General features: G+C 38.9%; 6 protein-coding genes across 12 annotated transcripts in view; 5 read left to right on the top strand and 1 right to left on the bottom strand.

The window, feature by feature from the left end:
• Window positions 1–1093: 1093 nt before the first annotated feature.
• On the top strand, window positions 1094–4660 carry LOC111453706. Of its 4 annotated transcripts, XM_023094913.1 has the most exons (5): window positions 1673–1874; window positions 1948–1990; window positions 2086–3132; window positions 3325–4195; window positions 4305–4660. In XM_023094913.1, the coding sequence occupies exons 3-5, from the start codon at window positions 2164–2166 to the stop codon at window positions 4310–4312; spliced, it is 1848 nt and encodes a 615-aa protein (XP_022950681.1). In that variant the 5' UTR covers window positions 1673–1874; window positions 1948–1990; window positions 2086–2163; the 3' UTR covers window positions 4313–4660. The 4 variants fall into 4 exon arrangements, with proteins under 4 accessions (XP_022950680.1, XP_022950683.1, XP_022950681.1 ...); XM_023094912.1 differs by lacking the exons at window positions 1673–1874; window positions 1948–1990 and adding an exon at window positions 1094–1339; XM_023094915.1 differs by lacking the exons at window positions 1673–1874; window positions 1948–1990 and adding an exon at window positions 1568–1666.
• A 953-nt stretch (window positions 4661–5613) lies between these two features.
• On the top strand, window positions 5614–6598 carry LOC111453594. The gene has a single exon (XM_023094736.1). The coding sequence runs from the start codon at window positions 5867–5869 to the stop codon at window positions 6470–6472; it is 606 nt and encodes a 201-aa protein (XP_022950504.1). The 5' UTR covers window positions 5614–5866; the 3' UTR covers window positions 6473–6598.
• Window positions 6599–6824: 226 nt separating this feature from the next.
• Window positions 6825–9340, top strand: LOC111453274. Its single transcript, XM_023094317.1, has 5 exons — window positions 6825–7111; window positions 7205–7278; window positions 7726–7840; window positions 7928–8242; window positions 8849–9340. Exons 1-5 carry the CDS (start codon window positions 6989–6991, stop codon window positions 9119–9121), a joined length of 900 nt encoding a protein of 299 aa, XP_022950085.1. The 5' UTR covers window positions 6825–6988; the 3' UTR covers window positions 9122–9340.
• A 159-nt stretch (window positions 9341–9499) lies between these two features.
• On the bottom strand, window positions 9500–13546 carry LOC111453271 (asparagine synthetase [glutamine-hydrolyzing] 2). 3 transcript variants are annotated; one of them, XR_002712243.1, is made up of 16 exons: window positions 13334–13546; window positions 12965–13103; window positions 12714–12809; window positions 12498–12639; window positions 12251–12346; window positions 12002–12096; window positions 11629–11790; window positions 11442–11522; window positions 11128–11349; window positions 10909–11043; window positions 10658–10738; window positions 10423–10509; window positions 10232–10339; window positions 9821–10114; window positions 9670–9696; window positions 9500–9638 (listed from the first exon to the last, which is right to left on the bottom strand). XR_002712243.1 is itself a non-coding variant. In XM_023094315.1 (14 exons), the coding sequence occupies exons 1-14, from the start codon at window positions 13411–13413 to the stop codon at window positions 9914–9916; spliced, it is 1725 nt and encodes a 574-aa protein (XP_022950083.1). In that variant the 5' UTR covers window positions 13414–13546; the 3' UTR covers window positions 9500–9913. The 3 variants fall into 3 exon arrangements, 1 of the variants encoding a protein (XP_022950083.1); XR_002712242.1 differs by having other exon boundaries at window positions 9500–9696; XM_023094315.1 differs by having other exon boundaries at window positions 9500–10114.
• Window positions 13547–13959: 413 nt separating this feature from the next.
• LOC111453273 (CMP-sialic acid transporter 5-like) lies at window positions 13960–17054 on the top strand. The gene is made up of 7 exons (XM_023094316.1): window positions 13960–14263; window positions 14915–14963; window positions 15072–15298; window positions 15814–16012; window positions 16124–16267; window positions 16376–16450; window positions 16640–17054. Exons 1-7 carry the CDS (start codon window positions 14124–14126, stop codon window positions 16799–16801), a joined length of 996 nt encoding a protein of 331 aa, XP_022950084.1. The 5' UTR covers window positions 13960–14123; the 3' UTR covers window positions 16802–17054.
• A 583-nt stretch (window positions 17055–17637) lies between these two features.
• LOC111453275 (ras-related protein RABH1e) overlaps window positions 17638–20480 on the top strand; it is a 4008-nt gene continuing 1165 nt past the window's right edge. Inside the window, exons 1-6 of one of the 2 annotated variants that reach the window (XM_023094320.1) lie at window positions 17638–18035; window positions 18722–18792; window positions 19208–19296; window positions 19387–19498; window positions 19994–20084; window positions 20258–20408. In XM_023094320.1, the coding sequence (XP_022950088.1) occupies window positions 17919–18035; window positions 18722–18792; window positions 19208–19296; window positions 19387–19498; window positions 19994–20084; window positions 20258–20401 (624 nt within the window). In that variant the 5' untranslated portion in view covers window positions 17638–17918 and the 3' untranslated portion in view covers window positions 20402–20408. Of the gene's footprint in view, window positions 18036–18721; window positions 18793–19207; window positions 19297–19386; window positions 19499–19993; window positions 20085–20257; window positions 20428–20480 lie in introns of those variants that run through there. The other variant, XM_023094318.1, reaches the window with a different exon arrangement.

Here is a 20480-nt window from a genome sequence, read left to right as displayed (position 1 = left end):
ATTGACACATAGAGAGAGGTCCATCCATGTCATGTCACAACTTCTAGGAGTTTGTCTTCTTCCTTCTATTATAGTGCGCTACCTGCCACTCCCTGACCCCACCCTTCCACCTTCCTCTGTCGGCTCCTGTCCTTCAACCTTCCCATCCATTTCTCTTCTTCCCGCTTTCATTTCATTTCAAATATCTCTGTGGTGTACATGTGATCATCAAATACTTTTGGCCTAATCAATACGACACCTTCAACTCCATCTACCCTTCTCCTAGATGCAACTGTCAACACCCAAGTGAAATACAAGACTACGCTACAACCCACTTTATTTGATTTCCATTAAGAAGCGTGCAAGCCCCCGAGGTTGTGCACCAACCCAACCCAACCCACTCGATTTGGCAAAGAATTCAATTCTAAAAGTGCAACATTTTTGGTCATTCCATCTTGGAACCATCCCTCACAAATTATAAAACTTTCCATTTAGGCTTTCCTTTTCCACTTCCCCAAATTCTGCAAGGGTAAAAATGGGTAGAAATAATTCAATTTCATTGCCACTCTCTCGTTTACTTTTTTATAATAGGGGTAACAATAATTTTTGTAAATAAGTGGTGAAAATAATGACCACATTCAACGTCTTACAAAAGTACTTCGGTTGGGTTGGCAGTTCCTCATTTACTCATTTTATTTTTTTATTCGTATTCAATTTTTGGAACATTCTAGGGATATTAATGTAATTTCACCTTCTTCAATTTGAAACGGTAAAATTGACAGGCGTGTAAGGAAATGGGCCAGCCTCGGAAGCTAAAAGGAAAACCCTAATAATAATGGAAAAATAAGTCTGGCCCACTGGGCCCGTCTTCTTTTTTTTTTTTTTTTTTTACCTCAAAGAACACTATCCTTCTGCAGCAATATTCTCACGCGCACTTTCTCGCGTGGTACTCTGCACCCATTTTTAGTGCGAGACTGCAACACATTTTCACGTGTGACATCACAACTGTACGTTAGATTCCACTGTGGTGCGCGTGGGCCTTTCTTGGTTGTTTGTGGAAATTAAAAATTTTAGCATTGACAGCGCTTAGCTATTACATTGCGAGATCTTCTTGATTGTCGGAATCTAAACGCCAAAACGTCGTCGTACCGCCCACCACCACCGTCTTCTCTCTCCCTCCCTTCAGTCCTCATTTTTGTAGCAGAGAGCTCTGAATTGAATCAAGACGGAACGCTTTCCTGAATTTTTGAATTTTTCCCTTTTTCCCCTTTAGCCTTTTCTCGTTGTCGCTGACGATCACTAGCTCGCTACTCAGCTCATTACAAGCAGCTTTATTATTATTATTATTTTTGGCTCCGAGGTATCTCCTTCGGACCTGCTATTTCATTGTTTTCTAATTGTGATTCCTCGATGTCTGGAAAAGAATAAAGATAACAGTATGGTTGAATCCCAGTTGCTTCTTTAATTTTTGTTTCTGATCATTTTTTCTTCTCTTTCAAATATCCAATTTTCGTTTGGTCCTTTTTTTTTTGTCTGGGCTTGGACTTTTGGTCGTTGGTTTTAATTTTAACGTTTTTATTGCTTAAAGCTGTCGCCTTCAGATCTGTGTACGTATACCAAGCACAACAACTATAGGGCTATGCTAGAATCAAGCTAGTTCCTTTTTTGAACTCCTCTAAATTCTCAGGTCAATTTCACTCTTCTTTTCAGTACAATTTTGTTGCTCAAAAGTAACGCGACCCAATTCTTCATTGATCTGGAAAGCTGCCTCATTTACATAATTTCGTTTTCGCCTCTGATGCGGAGTGTTCTTAGTTTAACTCGATTTTGCTCTAGTTTTTGGAATTTATAACAGCGATTTTGTGCAAATATCGGTGTGTTCTTGTAGTTGTACGGTATGCTCTAGACTGCAATTTAGTGTTCTGTAAAAATCTGTGATTTCATGTATTTGATGAATGAATGAAACAGATAATCGGGTTGATCTGAAAGAGAGATGTGATTTTGTGAAGGGGTAGAAAAGATTTGAATATTTGTTGCTGATACTGTTTATCTGGTTTAGATGAATTGTTGTGTGTCTGATATTCTGCTATCTTATTTTATTTGCAGTCTTGTTGATTTTGTTTGAACCAACTGAGTAATGAGACTATAGTTGTTGCCCTTCTGATACTTTACGTCGTTGCGAGTATGGAGAAAGCATCTGCAGATTGTCCTTATCCAGGATGTTTTTTTTGCGTTATGAAAGAAGGTAATCCTAGTAAGCGCAGAGCGAGTATCTTGAAATTCTTTAGGGAACTTCCTTCTCAAGATGATGATGGTCAAGTTCTCCCCATTAGTGGCCTTTGGAACACAGCAATGGCACATCCTAATGATCCTGAGTTTATTGAATTGGGGATATTTGAGTGTATGGCTGCACTTATATGGAAGGGACTGAAAAATCGCCGCTGGCTTTCTCATGACCAAAACATTTACATTCCGTATTACGCTGCACATATCATTGGATCTTACACGATGAACATGGAGGAGTTTGCTGAGAGTGCTGTGCATGCTGGGGTAATTCCGCCTCTGGTTGAACTTTTGAGGGGAAGGTTAACTTGGGTTGAGCAGAGGGTAGCTGTTCGTGCCCTCGGTCATCTGGCGACATATGCAAGTACTTTTCCTGCCGTGGCTAGTCATGCTGAGATACTTGAGCTCTCAATTCAACTGGCAATGAGTTCTCTTGAAATTGTTTATACTCACTTTTATCAGTATGTAGACAGAAGGCTTAGTTATCACTGTGATCTGCTTACTCGTGGAATGGGCGGAGTTGAGATGGAATCCAGGAAGGCGGAGGAATGGGCCAGTCAGTTACAGTGTTGGTCCTTACAACTCATCAATTGCTTTGCATTCAAACCCGAGTTTCTTCCGACTATATGCAAGCCTGAATTCCTAGTAAAGCTACCTGGCATGTGGGGCGGTCTTGTTAATGAAAATTCTCCAGCTGGTATCGGTTTATTAAGAACAATCTGCCATCATAAACTTGGCAGGGGACCTGTTGCTTGCTGTCCCAGTATTATTGAAGCATTGTGTAACATTGCCCGCTCTTCAGACGATTGGCAGTCTATGGCTATTGACTGTCTCATGTGGTTGCTTCAGGATCCAAATACAAGCCATAAGGTTGATATCCATCTCTCTTTGCTTTTCATGTTGTCAATGATGCTAGTCATCACAATTCCTGTCTGTTTCAGTGATTCTTTCTTGGAAATCTCTTTAAGATCTTCAAATACAGATTGCATTTAACATATTAGGCCCAATAACTTGGAAGTTTTTTCTCATCAAGTGTGGTTAATTGTGCCATTGTATCCCCAGGTGATCGACAAAGCCGCTCCTACACTTCTGGATCTTGCAGAGATATCATCCCTGGGTGATCACAGGAAACTGGGGGAATCCATAATTAATGTTCTTCAGGAATGTATCCAATCACAAGGGACCGGACGCAATTCTATTAGCAGTCGTACAAAGGAACAGATCGAAGAACTATTAAAATCAAGGCAGAGACTCAAGTGGGAAAAGAATATGCCAAAAGAGGATCTCCGAATCAAGCAAGCTGCAGCGCTAGTGATTAAGCTTGAAGGAAATTCCATGTTTTCATCAGGAAATATATCTGCAGCTGCATCCAAGTACTCAGAAGCTCTAGCATTATGTCCCATGAGATCCAAAAAGGAACGAGTCGTTCTGTACAGTAATCGTGCCCAGTGTTGTCTTCTGTTGCAGCAACCCTTGGCTGCCATTGGTGATGCCACACGTGCTCTCTGTCTTCACAATCCCGTAAATCGTCATGCTAAAAGTCTTTGGAGAAGAGCTCAAGCATATGATATGCTTGGCTTGGCTAAAGAAAGTCTATTGGATGCCATATTGTTCATAAACGAGTGCTCTCAGTCCAATGACCCTGATCTTTCGTTAAGGCAAAACAAGGTTCCTGACTACGCCGAGCGACTCGTTAAGAAGCAGATGCGTGCAGCTTGGTTATTCAGGGAGGCAGCTATTAAACATGGAAATGTCCAATGTGAAGATGGTGCTGGTGATGTCTATGGTAGAGAGACCGATGATTCTGAATGGGAAACAGCCAGTGAAAGTGATATCGGAAATGATGGAAGGGACGAAATGGGTGACGAAGAAGACGACGACGAAGACTGCGATTGGAAGGATGAAGATAAATACGATAAATCTTCAATCAAAGGTAACTTCGAACTCATTTATTCTGGGTAACTGAGATGCAATCTGTTGACTGCTACTGCTTTTTACAAGTTCTTGAATAGAACTTTGAATGAATTGTTGATTTGATACAGAGATGTAGCCATGGATTAAATGTGCAGCTTGCTGAGAACGAAGCATAAATTAGAGGAACCACAAAGCAGCTGTGAGCATTACATTAAGCAGGATCTGAAGAAATCATCTTTCTGATCATTCATTGTTCAAAAAGTAAAACTTGAATCTCTTTTTGTTCTTACTACTCATGATTTTGTTTTCCCCAAACTTAGTTTTCGATCAAATCCCCAACTGTAGAAAGTGAATTAGGAATGTCTAGAAGTTCTCTCCCCTTTTTTTCAGAGTGATTGATTTTTACAAGCCTGTGTACATACAGAATTCCCAGTGTTCTTTTATTTTTAAACTGCATATTCCAATCTTATCATTGATTCTCGTACATGAATATGCTGATTTCAGATTCCTTATAATCATAGATGACCCAAATTTATACCATAACTGTATCAAAATATTAACCAAATTTATACTCGAACCATATTCTAGAACCACCAAACCCGCATGGATAGTGCTGCAAGCGCAACATCAGCGGCATCCTTGGAACCGAAAATCAGTGGCATTGGCCACTGGGGTGCTTATGCGTTACCTCTCCCTCGGTATCTTCAAAACCGCCTCCTCAATCCTCTTCCGTCCATCCCTACTTCAGAACAATTTGATGCAGAAACAAGTTGCAAAAAGAAGCATCCAACCTTGGAAAGCTACCTCTTTGGCCATAGGGAACTCGCCACTATCCCATATTCTAATATACATATGCACACAGAACTCTCTTATAATTAGAATAATGAGTACTTCGCACACAAAAATTGCTACTTTATGAGAAGCTGTAGCTGTAAAGTTCCTTAGAATAACTAATATCATTGGGGAAAATTCGATAAGGGCGAGATCTTCTGCCATTGTTGATAAGGTTCAAACTCAAACCCTCAATTCTTTTTTCTTTTTTACTGACGTGTTGCCCACCAATTGGGTCTTCTTTAGCTCTATCCTTGTCAGTTCATGAGTCCAAAATCAAATCTTTGGCGAATATAAAACTAAAGCCAACGAGAGGGAAGAGGCCGACCCTTCTCAACCAGCTATATTGTGCTTTGCTTTGTAATTTTGTATCAGTTGAAGATCTTGATATGGATTCTTCGATCTGTGTTGCAATTTGGCATAAATGATTATACAAATGATTCAATTGATTTCATATTTGATACTTGTAAGATGGTGGGCAAAACCAATGAGCTAAAGGTTATACAACTTGAATCCATGAGCCAAAAGACCCATTAATTTAAGAGCAGAAACCTCAATACAACTCTCTTCTGTGATTGGAAGAGACAAGAGGTCGGCTAAGTGTCATTTTCATGGATAATCGAGGTATGGTGAAGGATCAAAAGGGCTTATTATAATCAAAGAAATCTTCACTGCTATCTCTCTTGTAGATTACAAGTGATTTAGTGGAAATTTTTTAGGCATATAATGGACATGGAAGTAGCTTCCTTCAAAACAAGCACTAACTTCCCTCTATAAGTATTTTTAGGAGTCCATAATCCTTCTTCACCACACACACAAAAAAAACCCCTTTGATCCTAACTTGCTCTCTCTCTCAATAATGGGTGCCGCTCAAAAACTCTGTTCCTTCAGCTGCGAAATCAGAATCCTACAAGCCAAAAACATAGAGTTCATATCTCCAAAGAATCTCTTCGTTAGATATTATCTTTCTGCAGGCAACAACAAGAGGATTCGTCTGAACACGAAGCAAACCTCTTCCAATTCCGAGTTCATATGGAACGAGTCTTTCTGTTTGGAGTGTTTGGGTTCAGAAGACTCCATCCAGAGCCTCAAACAAGCAACCGTCGTCTTCGAGCTCCGGCGGGCTAAAACCCAACATGTTTTTGGCAGACTTTTCGGGTCGTCGTCGTCGTCTCAACTTCTGGGTAGGGCTGAGATCCCTTGGAATCAGGTTTTTGAATCGCCAAACATGGACATTGACAGATGGGTGTCGTTGGTTTCTGCTAATAATGGGTCTGTTCGTGAAGGCTTTAAGCAACCGAAATTGAAAGTGGGGATGAGAGTGAGAGTTGCAGCAGAAATGGAGATGGAGAAAAAGAGGAGATTGAGGAAGTGGAGCGATGAGTGTGGATGTGAATCCAAAGTGGGGCATTTCTGTGGGGATCATGAGTTCTTCGCCCTTGCTGCTGCCATGGAATTCTTGTAGCCATAAAACCGTCGTTGCTTGTAAATTTTGAAGAGATACCATATTCTTGAATCTTTCTAACAGTACAATACTTGGCATTTTCCAACCATCTTGTATCTCAATTTATTACCACTATATTTGAGACCCTTTTGATATGTTTTCTTGTGTTCTAAACCATTAACAAATTGGACCAAATTTCTGAAATTGACATATATTGAGGCATCCCACTTGCAAAAATGGACTCTCATGGTGATTTTTCAAAGGCAATATTTAAAATATTATAGTTGGTAGTGGGTCCAACATAGGGAAAAGGAGCACGTGTCTGTGAAACGGGACAGCGCCACATATTATTTAAGCTAAAGCTAACAAATTTCCCCAAGTATGTTGTGTTTCAAAATTCAAGATCTTCGCTTTTATCGATTCTTATTTTTCAATTGAATTCAATTCCGACTTTTCAAAATCACATCCACAATATCTTCAAAACCCACAAAGCTTCTCACTCGCTCTTCCCTCTCTGTTCATCAGTTTCGCGAGCAAATGGATAGAACGAAATCGACCACAAAATCACGCCCATCCACCGCGGATCTGCTCACCTGGTCGGAAGTTCCCCCGCCAGACTCTTCCCTCGCCGTCTCCGGCTCCGCCACTCGCTCCCACCAGGTATTATATTATACCCTCTTCGCTATGAGCATTCTTTTTGGTTCTTTAGTTTTTGGACAGCTTGGTTTTGAGGCTTTTGGTACACTTTCTCAGCCGTCCGATAGAATCAGTAAAGTGCTCCAAGGGGGTCAGCTCACAGATGAAGAAGCTGAGGACTTGTTGAAAAAGTAAGATCCATTTCCTTTATGCCAAAATTTACCCAAAAAAAAAAACCTGGGATTTGAGTGTCGTGGTGAAACTATTGCAATGTCTTGGCTGATTTTCTGTTTCCCTCTTCGAGTGTTACTGTTTGAATGAAATGGAAAACGAGAGCTCGCCAGATCTCCCAGCTATGAACTTCAGTTCATCCTTTTCTTTCTATTTGTGTTCTTCAGCTAATTTCTACACCGTTTCATGTTCTAGGATCCTGATATTTAGTGCTCTAACATCGTACGATTGTTGTAATTAATGTTATAACATTTCCTACCTCTGTGTCTGGGTTGCTTTCCTGATGTTTTGTTCAATTGATGGACTACAATCTTGTTTCTCAAACAGTCAACAGTTCAAAGGCAACGTTTATGACTATTCTTCTTCTACTTGTGTTGAAAACTCGAGTTCTTCTCCACTATTTTCAGGAAGAACTGTTCGGGGTATAAAATGAAGGAAATGACTGGAAGTGGAATTTTTGCATCTAATGGTGAAGGGGATGCATCGGAATCTGATAATAAAACAGGGCTTCGCATGTATCAGGTAAGCAATACACTGAAGTCAATTTAGAAAATGCATCAAATCGACAAGAACCCATTGTGATTCTTTGTAATATTTTGGATGGTTCAGCAAACTTTGAGTGGAGTTAGCCAAATATCCTTCGCTACTGAGGAGGGGGTATCTCAGAAAAAGCCTACTTCAATTCCAGAGGTGGCAAAGCAACGTGAGTTAAGTGGGACATTGCAGAGTGATTCTGATGCCAGGAGTAAGAAGCAGACATCAGATGCTAAGAACAAGGAGCTTAGTGGACATGACATCTTCGGAGCTCCACCTGAAATAACACCACGATCGTTGGCAGCCTCGCGGAGCTTGGAGTCGAAAGAAAGTAAAGACATGGGTGAACCAGCACCTAGGACCCTGAGAACATCTGTTAAAGTTTCAAATGTGAGTCTACTTCTTACCGTGATCTTGAATTCACTTCTTGCTTCTATGATTGTCTTTGCTTTCGATTTTGTTTGCCTTAGTTGAAGAATTTAAATGGTTATTCAGGCGTGCACGTTTCCATTCAGTTGTCTTTGTGTTTACTCTTTCGTATCAAGGCTACACAAGATTCATTTTAGCTTTAGCATTGATGAGATAACTTCTCTTTTTTCTCTATCTTGATAGTGTTTTTGTAAGATCTCACATTGGTTGGAGAGGAAAACGGAACATTCTTTATAAGGGTGTGGAAACCTTTCCTGCGTTTTAAAAACCTTGAGGGGAAATCCGAAAGGGAAGACCCAAAGAGAACAATATCGGCTAGCGGTGGGCTTGGGCTGTTACCGTTTTTTACCTTGAAAGCTGAAACATTTAACTCATGTTGAATCCCCCCATATTAATGAATGTTGAAGTGTTTTTTCCAATCTGATAATCCCACGACTACTTTTTTTCGTTCTAGAGAGTTGTACTGGATTGGAAGTAGATTTCCATAGGTCTCGACTTGATCTTTCATATCCTTGCCTCTGAGTCATAGTGCTCGAAATGAAGTTGGTTTGTTGTCCATCTTTACAGCCTGCTGGAGGCCAGAGTAACATCCTGTTTGGAGAAGATCCAGTGATGAAAACAGCTAAGAAACTACACAACCAGAAGTTTCAAGAGTTGACTGGTAATGATATATTTAAAGGAGATGCTCCACCGGGTTCATCCGAGAAATCGCTGAGCTCGGCCAAGCTAAGGGAGATGAGCGGAAACGACATCTTTTCTGATGGGAAGGCGGAATCAAGGGACTACTTTGGGGGTGTTCGTAAACCACCCGGTGGTGAAAGCACCATTGCTTTAGTTTAATCTTAGCTCCTAACTTGATTTGAATAGTTGGACATTCTTGTCTGTGTTTCTACTTGAACTTCTAATGTTGTTTCACTGATCACTTGCACTTATAGCCTAGACTTGGGTAGCGAAAGATTGTGGTATGCTTTGTTTAAAATCTCTGGTTTCGATCGTTAAAAGGAAATCCAGGCTTTGACTGATCGTTGTATATTCCTTTCAACTGTTAGTAGACAATTTGAAAGGACGCTTCATCTTTTCATTGATTGATTGACAAAAATCAATTTTGTAGGAACTTCCATATTTGCAAAGGTCCCACCAGACATCAAATTAATGTCCGAATCACACTAATCAGTAGAACACCAAATAAGCTGCTAATTTAGAGCCATGCTTTGACTATGAACTAGAAAAGATAAACTTCGATTAAGGAAAGTACATCAAACAGGATTATTACCCTTTATTATCATGTCAGTGTCGTAAGTTACTAAAAAGGAAACATGAACCAAACCTTAAAAACACTACAGGAAACGTAGTCCATATTTGTACGGTGAAAAACCAGATTCCCACCTTTGTCTTCCAGGAAATTTCAAAACTCTGTTCAAACACAATTAGTAAAATGAATTAGAACTTCAAAAGGCAATATTTCATCAACATTCAGTTCCGGAATATTGTAGAATAGGAAATGGTGGATATCTGGAAAGGACTAAAAGCAATATTACTCTTTCCTTCAAGAATGAACTCCATTCTTGACATGAGGATATCAGAAACTAGGCCTGAACTTGAACTGTGCTATGGCCGCAGCTTCCTCGACTGTTACTGGATTTCTTGGGGAGAGTCATTCGGTGCATTCGCAATTTTACCATTCAGCTTTTGCTCATATGCAGCTACATGAACACCCAATGCAGCACGACCAGAGGGATCCAGATTTTTCGACCATGCGGCATCCCATTCCACTGCTTTTGCAGTACTGCATGCCACACTTGGACCTCCTGGGACCGTTGATCTAGCAGCATTCTGTTGTAAATTAAGAATTTAATGCATCAGGGTTTTGTTTGATTAGTGGATAAAGTGTGTCAAAGGCTGTCAAAATTCACACTACAAACATATCGTAAAAAACAAGAAAAACAGCACCTTAGGGAAGAATTTCTCAAATATTGTCCGGTAATAATATGCTTCTTTTGTAGCAGGAGTATTCTCTGGGTAGATAAAGTTTGCATTCATCAACATCGCATCAGTCACCTGATGAGGACAAAGCATGTGAGCAAAAACCATATGAACATTTCAACTGCTACAATAGTGAGACAGATTAAGATAAAGCTTACTTGTTTCTCTGCGTGGTCCTTCAAACCGTCAATCCAACTGTATCCAACACCGTCACTGAATTGTTCTTTTTGCCTGTATAATATGTGCTATAAAGAAGGGAGGGGAGGGGAGGGGTTGGGCATATTCAATATTCTTCCTTGCGTAAAGAACAAATGATAATTCGATGCCTTGATTTCAAAAGAAAGCATAGATTTCAGGCTGCTCTGTTGAACACATAGAAAAGACAGAAGCTACCTTGGGCAAATATGGTTCCTTCTCATCGTCAAATGCATTGCGCAAGACCCACTTCTCTATTCTCCCAAGATCAGGCCTGATCTGCGGTTATAAATTCATAGCAAGTAACTAGTGTCATAAACTTTAATCATTGATGATGTTGTTCCAACAAAACATGTACAAGAGAGCTTTCTGATAGAGAGATGAAATGAGTTGAAGAATTGAACACCAAAAAAAGAACATGCAAAGTGTAATAAACAAACAAAATGTACCATTTTCCAATCAGGATCTATGCTCATGGCTGTACTTATAAATTCTTTATCAAGAAAAGGGACACGAGCCTCGACACCCCATGCTGAGGTTGATTTGTTGGCCCTCAAACAGTCGTATAAATGAAGAGCTTTAATCTGATAACATCAGAAGAAAATAAATTAGAACAAATAAAAATAAACAGTAACCTCCAAAATGTTGAGAAAGAGGGAAAAGGATACCTTTCTGCATGTTTCTTCATGAAACTCTTTTTTGTTTGGTGCCTTATGAAAGTACAAGTAACCTCCAAAAATTTCATCTGAACCTTCGCCAGAAAGAACCATTTTCACTCCCAAAGATTTGATTTTCCGGGACATAAGGAACATAGGTGTGCTAGCTCTGATAGTGGTCACATCGTATGTCTCAATGTGGTAAATCACTTCCTCAAGTGCATCTATACCTTCCTGATATGGATGAAAAGGCAAAGCACAAACACATTATTTGGTAGTGAACATTTCAGAATGGATTTTCAATTGATCCCAGAAAAAGTAATTACCTGCACGGTAAAGTGGAACTCATGATGACGAGTTCCAAGGTAATCAGCTACCTCTCTAGCAGCACCAAGATCAGGAGACCCCTGAATACGATAAAAGAAAGAAATATGACTTCGCTCAATAGGGGTTAGTTCTACAACATTTACAGAGGCAATAAAAAAAACAACCTTACTTGCCTCGTTATCTTACCTTCAATCCAACGCAGAAGGTGTGTAATTGTGACCCCCACTGATTAGCTGCTTCAGAATCAGCCAAATTCCGGCAGGCAACAGCAGCAACCAGTGATGAATCCAATCCTCCAGATAAAAGGACTCCAAATGGCACATCTGTCATGAGTCTTTTAGTAACAGCCTACACAATCAAAGTACAGTAGGAAAGCTTAGAATATAAGACATTCCAATGACTCATCAATTAAAATAGATACATTTAGAAACCAAAAAGCAGCCAGTTTTAGATTTAAAGTTCCGTATAAAATAGTAAGCATCAAACGCTGACAATGGCAGAAACTCCTTGAAGAAGAAGATAGTCTGATAATCTAAAATTGAGTAAATCCAGAACGTGCCTTCTCAAATGCCTTACGTAGAACCAAAGGATCATAGTGACCTGATGGTACCATCTCTGTGTACCACTGAGGGTTATACCATCTTCTTAAGCCTCCTACAAACATTTGAAATCCACCATTTAGTAATGAATATCAAGAATTAACATTACACTTATGCATACCTTATGAACTAGAATTACTGTAGTCGGGGACATAACATTACTCCTATGAAAACTGGAACTGCCATAGTTGGGGGAAGAAGATGCATACCTTGTTTGCTGGAATATATATGACCAGGAAGAAAAGAAACAAATCTCTCACAATCATCACTTAGAGCTTTCATTTCAGAAGCAAACCAGATTGATCCTGGGAAGAAGGTAGCAGACATATATTTTCAAAGATCAATCCGTAAAACAGGAAATAGTAATGTGTGTAGAGAAACATGAATTATCAATTGGAGAGTTTCCTCACTGCAACTTGAGGTCACAAATCACATGTATAGTGTGAAATTACATACCATCAAGACCCCATCCCATATATAATGGGGTGATCCCAATAGCATCCCTAGCTGCAATAAAAGTTTTGGTACGAGTATCAAGAAGGACGAAGGAAAACATGCCATCCAACATGTCCACAAACTCTTCTCCATATTCTTCATACTGGAAAATATAGGCGTTACGAATAGAAAAGCTAAAAACAATCAAATGATCTCAATAAGTTGTTGGCTACTAACAAGGTGTGCAATCACTTCACAGTCACTGCCAGTTCTAAATTGGTGACCCTTGAGCTTCTCTCTCAATTCCTTGTGGTTGTAAATCTCTCCATTAACCTAGTACATGGTTCACACCATCATTTAAACTGACAAACAGTATATGGTAGATTTGATCCATGGTCATATGAATATCAGGTCTTTCTATCAAATATCTGAAACATGCTTTGTTTTTTCTTAATAAACCAAAAACGGGGTTGATTTGATACTATTACCGTAACAACGATGGTCTTGTCTTCGTTGTAAAGGGGTTGATCCCCGGAAGTGGGGTCTACAATAGCTAATCGTTGATGAGCAAGAAAACAGTTCTCAAAACAATGCAAACCACTCCAGTCGGGACCTCTATGGCGCAGCCTGCAGTTCCAAACAATTCAAAACAAAAAAACATCGATCAATATAAAACAATCCCCTGTTTCCAAACAAATAACTCCAGGGAATGAAAAAAAAAAAAAAACAAAAAAACAAAAGTAAACCATATTTGGAACAAAACAGCTGCCAGAAAGCTGTGCAGAGTATCTCATAAAACAAAAGTCGTAGCGTTTATTTGGCATTGACATGAATGTAAGAAATGCTAGAAAAATGACCTCCGAGACAACTCGATGATTCGGGAGCGCTTGGCCTGAGAGCTGTCGACGCAGCTAAGAACTGCGAGGATTCCACACATGACGGAAGCTCCCTCGTCCACTCAGAAGCTCAACTGTGCAGAAGGGGATAGAGAATCTAAGCTAAAGTAAGGCTGCGAAACTGGTCGAGTTTATACAAAATTTCAATCGCGGCCGTTGATTGCGATCCCAATTCCCACAAGATTCTCTTTCCAATTACTGTGATTTTATTCAACGCTTAGGGCCTCGAGCGTTGATGGGACGGGCAGTAGGAATATTAAATAAATAGTTTCGGCCACAGTCACGGACCCAATCCGGTAAAACTATCCAAAAAAAAGTAAAATAATAATAATAATAATATGAATTTGTGAGATTCTACCTTCCAACCATTCTTTATAAGGTATAGAAAATACTATAAAAAAATAATAATAATATGAATTTGACCAACCATTCTTTATAAGGTATAGAAAATACTATAAAAAAATAATAATAATAATAATATGAATTTGTGAGATTCTACGTTGACCGTAAAGAAAATTTTCTATATATGCAATTAGTAAATTTAGGTCGTAAATATTAAGGCGGAGGTAAAAGAAATACACCCACTTCGTCTTTATTTGTTGCCTGACGCCTGTGGGATCGCGATTACAAAGAATAAGCGTCTTGGGCAGACGACGTCGTATCAACTGCGAGACCTCCCCTGGGGTTCCAGATTATAAGGCAGGAACTGCATCTGCTCGCACCTTGTCGACGCATACGAGAGTTTGCAGTGATGGCGTCGATAGCTGCAAAGAAAAGGCCTAAAGATGCGGCAACTAGTGCCGATCAAATGAGCAAGGGAATTTTGCTTTACTCAATTTTACTTGCTCTACAGTATGGAGCTCAACCCCTAATCTCCAAGCGATGTACGAGGTACTCTCTCGGTTTTTTCTGTTCTTTCAATCTTTGTGCTTTTTTTAATTAATATTCCTTGTGGAGAAGGGGGAATGGCAAGAAAAATAAAAATAGATAACTATCTGGGTTTTGCGCCTTCAGTTTGAATTTCAATTATAGCTATGTATTTATGAGCCCCGAATGGTTCTTTGGATTTGAAATTCACGTGTTGAATTGGAGACTCACTATTTTGATGATAGTTTTAATAGTTTTATGTTGGGGGCATTTTTTCACTCTGAAATCTGTTCCCAAGGTGTACAGACAAAATAATTTATAATCTGAACGCTGTTACACGAATTGGGACTTTTCTTATGTGTATCGATTGGTTTTGGGAACTCAATTTGGGTGATTAAAATTATTATTTTCTTTCTTCGCGCGTTTTTTTTTTTTCATGATGCTTCGGATGATCCTTTTCCTAAGGTGCACCATCTTAATCCCTCATATCCATAGCAACATTTAAAATCTTGACTTGTTTTCATGAAATCCTTTAGCTTTTTGTTTTCAGTGTTTTGTGCAACTTTCATTTTCTTTTGTAATGGATTGAACTTGTTTTGGGATTTTTGTCTCGCATAATGGTAATTGTTTTCTGCTGTTCTGCACGATGTCAACTCATATGATAACTCCCTGCAGACGAGAAGTTATTGTCACTTCATCCGTCTTAACTTGTGAGATAGTGAAGGTATTACTCTATTACATTTTTTTATTTTTATTTTTTTTTATCATTGACTATGTTTTGGTACAAGGTCTACTTTCTGCATTTATACCTTAAAGAATTTTTGGTCTGCAGGTCGTATGTGCCCTGGTTATCATGGCAAAAGAAGGTAGTTTAAAGAAAACTTTTAGTCAGTGGACTGTGGCTGGTGCGTTGACTGCTTCAGGACTTCCTGCAATTATTTATGCTTTACAAAATAGTCTGCTGCAGATAGCTTACAAGAATCTTGATTCTTTGACATTCTCTATGCTGAATCAAACAAAAATACTCTTCACTGCTGTATGCACTTATTTGTTGCTCAGGTGTGTGCCAATGCTTCTTCTGTCTTCTCAAAATCATAATGGAATGCCTAATTTTTCAATGGACTGATGATGAATTTATGATGTACTATGACATACTTCTTGCTATCCTAATAACTTTTTCGCGTTGCAATTGCAATATGTAAGTACTTGTATAACTTTTTACGTTGTTCTTGTATAGCCTGTCTGTATTATTCCTGCTGTAGAGAGGACCAAGACCTGTACTTCAGTTTCTTTAATTGACACGCACAAACTCTAACCATCTTTCCTTTCTCCCCTTGGATGCATGAAAATCTAGAACTTATTGAAAAAGTAATTTTAGAACGACAATCTGTTCCATAGATTTGGGATGGCAGTAGCCAGTGATTAGAAGGCCATGCAGCCTCAGCTTTTCTAATCTCCTTCTATGACTGGGAACAGTGCAGCTAGTGATGTACTATAATCATTTCTGATTAGAGCATAATATCTCAAACAATTTCTTACAACTTACTTGGCGTAGTATTTGGTTTTATGTATAGGCAGAGGCAGTCCATCCAACAAATTGGGGCTCTATTCTTGTTGATTGTTGCTGCTGTTCTTCTAAGTATAGGTGAAGGGTCTAGTAAGGGTTCCAGTGATGGCAGTTCTGATCAAATTTTGTTTCATGGGATTATTCCTGTCTTGGTTGCTTCTGTACTCTCCGGTATGGCTTCTGCATTGTGTCAATGGTCTTCGCAGGTGTGTCGAGGTTTTTTTTTTTTTACTTTATTTAGATACCAATCTCCAAGAAAAAAATCTAATGATTATGTGCTTGCTCCTTTCTGATCAAGTGTTTTCCTTCTATTACAGGTTAAGAAACATTCATCATACTTGATGACTGTAGAAATGTCTATAGTTGGAAGTCTGTTCTTATTGATTAGTACATATAAATCTCCTGATGGAGAAGCTATCAGACAGCATGGTTTTTTCTACGGTTGGACTCTTCTCACTATGGTAATTAAGACTCTTCTCAGCTACCAGACAGCTAATCACTTGCAGCAGCTGGAGATATCCATTTTTCGTTTTTAGTTGATGCAATTTCTTTTTGTCGTTTTGTTTCAGATTCCAGTCTTATTCAATGCTCTTGGTGGAATTCTTGTTGGACTAGTCACTAGCAGAGCCGGTGGTGTTCGAAAGGCAAGTTCTGAATTGGTCTTTCTAACCCCTCAGATTGTTCTTGAACGTAGTCTCCAAGGATATGAACCTCGCTAACATTGTTTCATTCTCACCACATGCATGCTCTAAATTTATGCTGCTATGTTTTTTTTTTCTTTTGGATGAAAATTTTGTGTCCACTTATCTTGGGAAATTTCATCATGGTTGCAGGGATTCGTCATTGTGTCGGCACTTCTTGTGACAGCATTGCTGCAGTTCATATTCGAAGGGAAACCACCTTCAGTGTATTGCATTGTGGCTCTTCCCCTCGTGGTCAGTAGTATTTCTATATATCAAAAGTATCCGTACCGAGTTAAAAAGAAGGAACTATAGCCTCTGACTGTTATTTACCTGAGCATGACATTTTTGGTTCATCACATGGATGGAATTTGTAGATGGATCACACCGTCAAAACTACAGAAATAACTATATCTTCTTGTTTTAGTCATCTGATTGATATAATTGTAGTTAATATGTGGGCACCAAATACTTGATTTCATCAAATTTATAGATTTTTGTATCTGGATTTGCAACTAAGAGCTGTAATCGGTATGAATATGATCATCATTTCATTCTTTTGTCTGGATGAGCATTGGAGAAGTGAAGATTGCATTAGCCAATAGGCTTAGGCTTTAACATTACATAAATAAATTGAAGATGATCGAAGGAGACTCGACTCGACTCCCAAAATTAGGTTGGGTGGCACACTCTACCACATAGCCTAATAGTGTGTTGCGCCTACGTTGAGTATTGCGACTCCGGTTCCCTTTACAAGTAAGGGGAGGCATCATCCGGGCCAATGAGAAACATTACTTTTTATTTTTTTTTTTACATTTATAATACACTTTATTACACGAAAAAATAATAATAATTTTAATGTAAAAAGTTATGGTTATGCTTATGAAACGTATGTAGTGTTAGAAACGTTACTGGTGAGGGCATATTTGAAACTCTTGTACTAAAAAAGGGGAAAGGGGGCATTTGGAACTCTGGAAATGGGCGTGAGAGGAGCGAACAGTGCGGGCAACGCCATCTGAACTAATACAACGTGGGCTTTGCATTTAATCAAAACTAATTACTCTATTTATTATTAACAAATGTGGCCATCCAAAATTGACCAAAAAAATTAAAAAAATAAAAACAAGAAAGGGAGGCCGAAATGAAAGGACGAGGGTCGAGTTTGGCGCGCCCACGCAGTGCAGGGGAAGGAGGATAAAAGCTCAAATTAGTTTAACTTTTTAAACATTTGACTTTCGCGTCTTCTCCTGCGTGCAGGTGTGCGTGCTGCTGCGCCACCCGGAGAGAAACCAACTTTTAAAAAAAACTTCTAAGCGATTATCCATCCTGATTTTTCTTTCCTCCCAGAATTTCCTTTTCCGCGGTTTGCTTTAGATCTATCTTCTTGCTCCACTTTCCTTTGAATTTTCACCGATACACCCTCATTGCCTTCATGGCGACGGTTTCTCCTCTCGCCAAGTACAAGCTCGTCTTCCTCGGCGATCAATCCGTTGGTAAAACCAGCATTATCACCCGCTTCATGTACGACAAGTTTGATACCACCTATCAGGTCGTCTTTCTAATTGCCTTGCATCTTATTTTCTTCATTTTATGCGTCTTTTTTTCCTCTCGCCTATTTTGATTCGGTAGTTTGATAGAATAGGTGTTTGCTTCTGGAAATGACTTTCTTTGACGCATCTCTGTTTCCATATATATCTGAATCCTGATAGAAATTTCTGGGAATTCATGTGGATCCGAGTTATGTGGCGTTGTTTCTAATCGTGTTTGTTTAGGTGGTCACATGGAAAACGTAGTCGGTTATATTTACGAATTTCATCAACGCCTTTGACGACTCGTGTTTCTAAACGGTGATTGATCTTTTTGCAATCGATCAGATTTACCGAATGATTCAGATTACTCTGTTGATTCATCCACATCTGGTGGCTACGAACATTCTTTTTTTCGTCAAATGGAAACGTTCTTTGTTTTCTGTGTAAAAACTACGTAGAACAGGGGAAAAGAATGGGAAATTGCCTCTAATATGGTTGACTATATGCACTATCAGATTATCTAGCGTTCATTAGATCCGAGAGAGGGAGAGGAGAAGATGGTCCATACCTTAAAAAGTAAATATATTTCAGGGCTGTGTAGTTTGAAACGCTTAAAATTTCTCATACCTTAACTACGCGTCGTCAGTGTACTTGGTACTCTGCTTGTGGACCTCCTTTCTTTATGCTGACATAAACTTTATTACAGGCTACAATTGGAATTGACTTCTTGTCCAAAACAATGTACCTTGAAGATCGAACAATTCGGTTGCAGCTTTGGTATGATGTGTTTATTTCTTTCCGATCATTTACTGAAGATTGATTTACCTATCGGTTTTGTTTCCCCATCCAGACTCTTAGGATTACAATTTTGATTCTTTTCAATGTGTTGTAGATTTCTGATTCTTTTCAGTCCGATATGCATCCATTGACTAAGATCCTACAGAATTGTGAGAAATACAAATGGGTCACCCTAAACTTTTCTTTTCTTCTTTTGATGCACTGGCTTAGATAGAGTTTACTGTAATCATAGAACATGAAATTTGTTGCATCAAATTACCAAGAGAAAGCTGATAGGCCATATCGATTTGACCTTGCACATTATTTGTCAATTCAGATATTCGAACATGACATTTATATGTTAATTGATATGAATACGATTTTTTCTATACCCCTAATACTTACCATTCCACAGGGATACTGCTGGACAAGAAAGATTTAGGAGTCTCATTCCAAGTTACATAAGAGACTCCTCTGTTGCAGTAGTAGTCTATGATGTATCTAGTTAGTACTCTCTCTGTATTTTCTTGATGCATTTTAGTTAGTTGTAGTTGATGTGCTTATAAACTTTGGTGTGAAAACGTTCATACGCAGATAGACAATCGTTCTTGAACACCACCAAGTGGATTGAGGAGGTACGAACAGAACGGGGTAGTGATGTGATCATTGTTCTTGTTGGGAACAAAACTGATCTTGTTGAGAAAAGGTGAGAAATGAATTTTTATAATGAACAAAATTGATATTTTTGAGAAAAAAATTGAGGAATAAACTGTAACCTTTATTTAGGATATACATTAGGATCAGTAGTGTACTTCGAAGATCAGTTGTAGAGTGATTGAATCTAAACTTTTTTGAGAAGGTTGGAGGCTGCGTTAGGGGCACGAGCTCTGTGTGCACTTTGTTTAAATTGATGAGAAGGGATTTGAGCTGATCTTAGTTGTTGTTGGCCTTCGATTGAATGTACCCAAGATCTACACTGACAATTCTTAACTCCTACGAAATTGTCAGGAAATTTTGAGCTTAGTTTCTATTTCATATTTATAAATGATGAATAGACTTCCCTAGTATGCGGGTATAGAGGAGCAAAGTTCTGACTCCCGGTTATCCAAAAAAAAATATAGACTTTGCTAGCGTCTATTGACACCCTTGTCCATATTTCAGAAGTTCTCTCTAAGTACTGTTTGTTTGGAGACAAATTCAGGCAAGTTTCAATCGAAGAAGGTGATGCCAAATCACGGGAGTTTGGAGTCATGTTTATAGAAACTAGTGCCAAAGCTGGGTTCAACATCAAGGTAACGTTATCTTATGATTTCTGAAACGTGAAACCACAAATCCAAAATCCCCCCTGTACCTTTCTGTTCTCAAAGCACGAAATTACGAATCCTCACTAAATTTGCAATAGTTTCTCTTCTTTGGTCGGTCTGTAGTAGTTTTGACTTAATTTGTATTGAAACAAATCTTGCAGCCTCTCTTTCGTAAGATTGCTGCAGCACTGCCAGGGATGGAAACTCTGTCATCAACAAGGCAGGAGGACATGGTTGACGTAAATTTGAAACCCGCAGTGAACTCATCCCAGACGGAACAGCAAGGAGGAGGTTGTGCATGCTAGATGATATGTAAGTTCAATACATAAAGCAAAAAAAAAAAAAAAAAAAAAAAAAAAAAAAAAAAAAAAAAAAAAAAAAAAA

Source organism: Cucurbita moschata, unplaced genomic scaffold, assembly GCF_002738365.1.
Source record: "Cucurbita moschata cultivar Rifu unplaced genomic scaffold, Cmos_1.0 Cmo_Scf00015, whole genome shotgun sequence".
Classification (NCBI taxonomy): Eukaryota; Viridiplantae; Streptophyta; class Magnoliopsida; order Cucurbitales; family Cucurbitaceae; genus Cucurbita; species Cucurbita moschata.
This window is presented reverse-complemented; position numbering and strand designations above follow the sequence as displayed.

Coding starts and splice junctions, on each gene's coding strand:
- LOC111453706 (XM_023094912.1), top strand. CDS start 2,164: ATGGAGAAAGCATCTGCAGATTGTCCTTATCCAGGATGTTTTTTTTGC. Junction 3,133..3,324: donor ATCCAAATACAAGCCATAAG/GTTGATATCCAT, acceptor TTGTATCCCCAG/GTGATCGACAAAGCCGCTCC.
- LOC111453273 (XM_023094316.1), top strand. CDS start 14,124: ATGGCGTCGATAGCTGCAAAGAAAAGGCCTAAAGATGCGGCAACTAGT. Junction 14,264..14,914: donor ATCTCCAAGCGATGTACGAG/GTACTCTCTCGG, acceptor AACTCCCTGCAG/ACGAGAAGTTATTGTCACTT. Junction 15,299..15,813: donor TGCACTTATTTGTTGCTCAG/GTGTGTGCCAAT, acceptor TTTTATGTATAG/GCAGAGGCAGTCCATCCAAC.
- LOC111453271 (XM_023094315.1), bottom strand. CDS start 13,413: ATGTGTGGAATCCTCGCAGTTCTTAGCTGCGTCGACAGCTCTCAGGCC. Junction 13,104..13,333: donor ATCATCGAGTTGTCTCGGAG/GTCATTTTTCTA, acceptor TTGGAACTGCAG/GCTGCGCCATAGAGGTCCCG. Junction 11,350..11,441: donor AGTTCCACTTTACCGTGCAG/GTAATTACTTTT, acceptor CATCCATATCAG/GAAGGTATAGATGCACTTGA.
- LOC111453274 (XM_023094317.1), top strand. CDS start 6,989: ATGGATAGAACGAAATCGACCACAAAATCACGCCCATCCACCGCGGAT. Junction 7,112..7,204: donor CCGCCACTCGCTCCCACCAG/GTATTATATTAT, acceptor ACACTTTCTCAG/CCGTCCGATAGAATCAGTAA. Junction 8,243..8,848: donor CATCTGTTAAAGTTTCAAAT/GTGAGTCTACTT, acceptor CCATCTTTACAG/CCTGCTGGAGGCCAGAGTAA.
- LOC111453594 (XM_023094736.1), top strand. CDS start 5,867: ATGGGTGCCGCTCAAAAACTCTGTTCCTTCAGCTGCGAAATCAGAATC.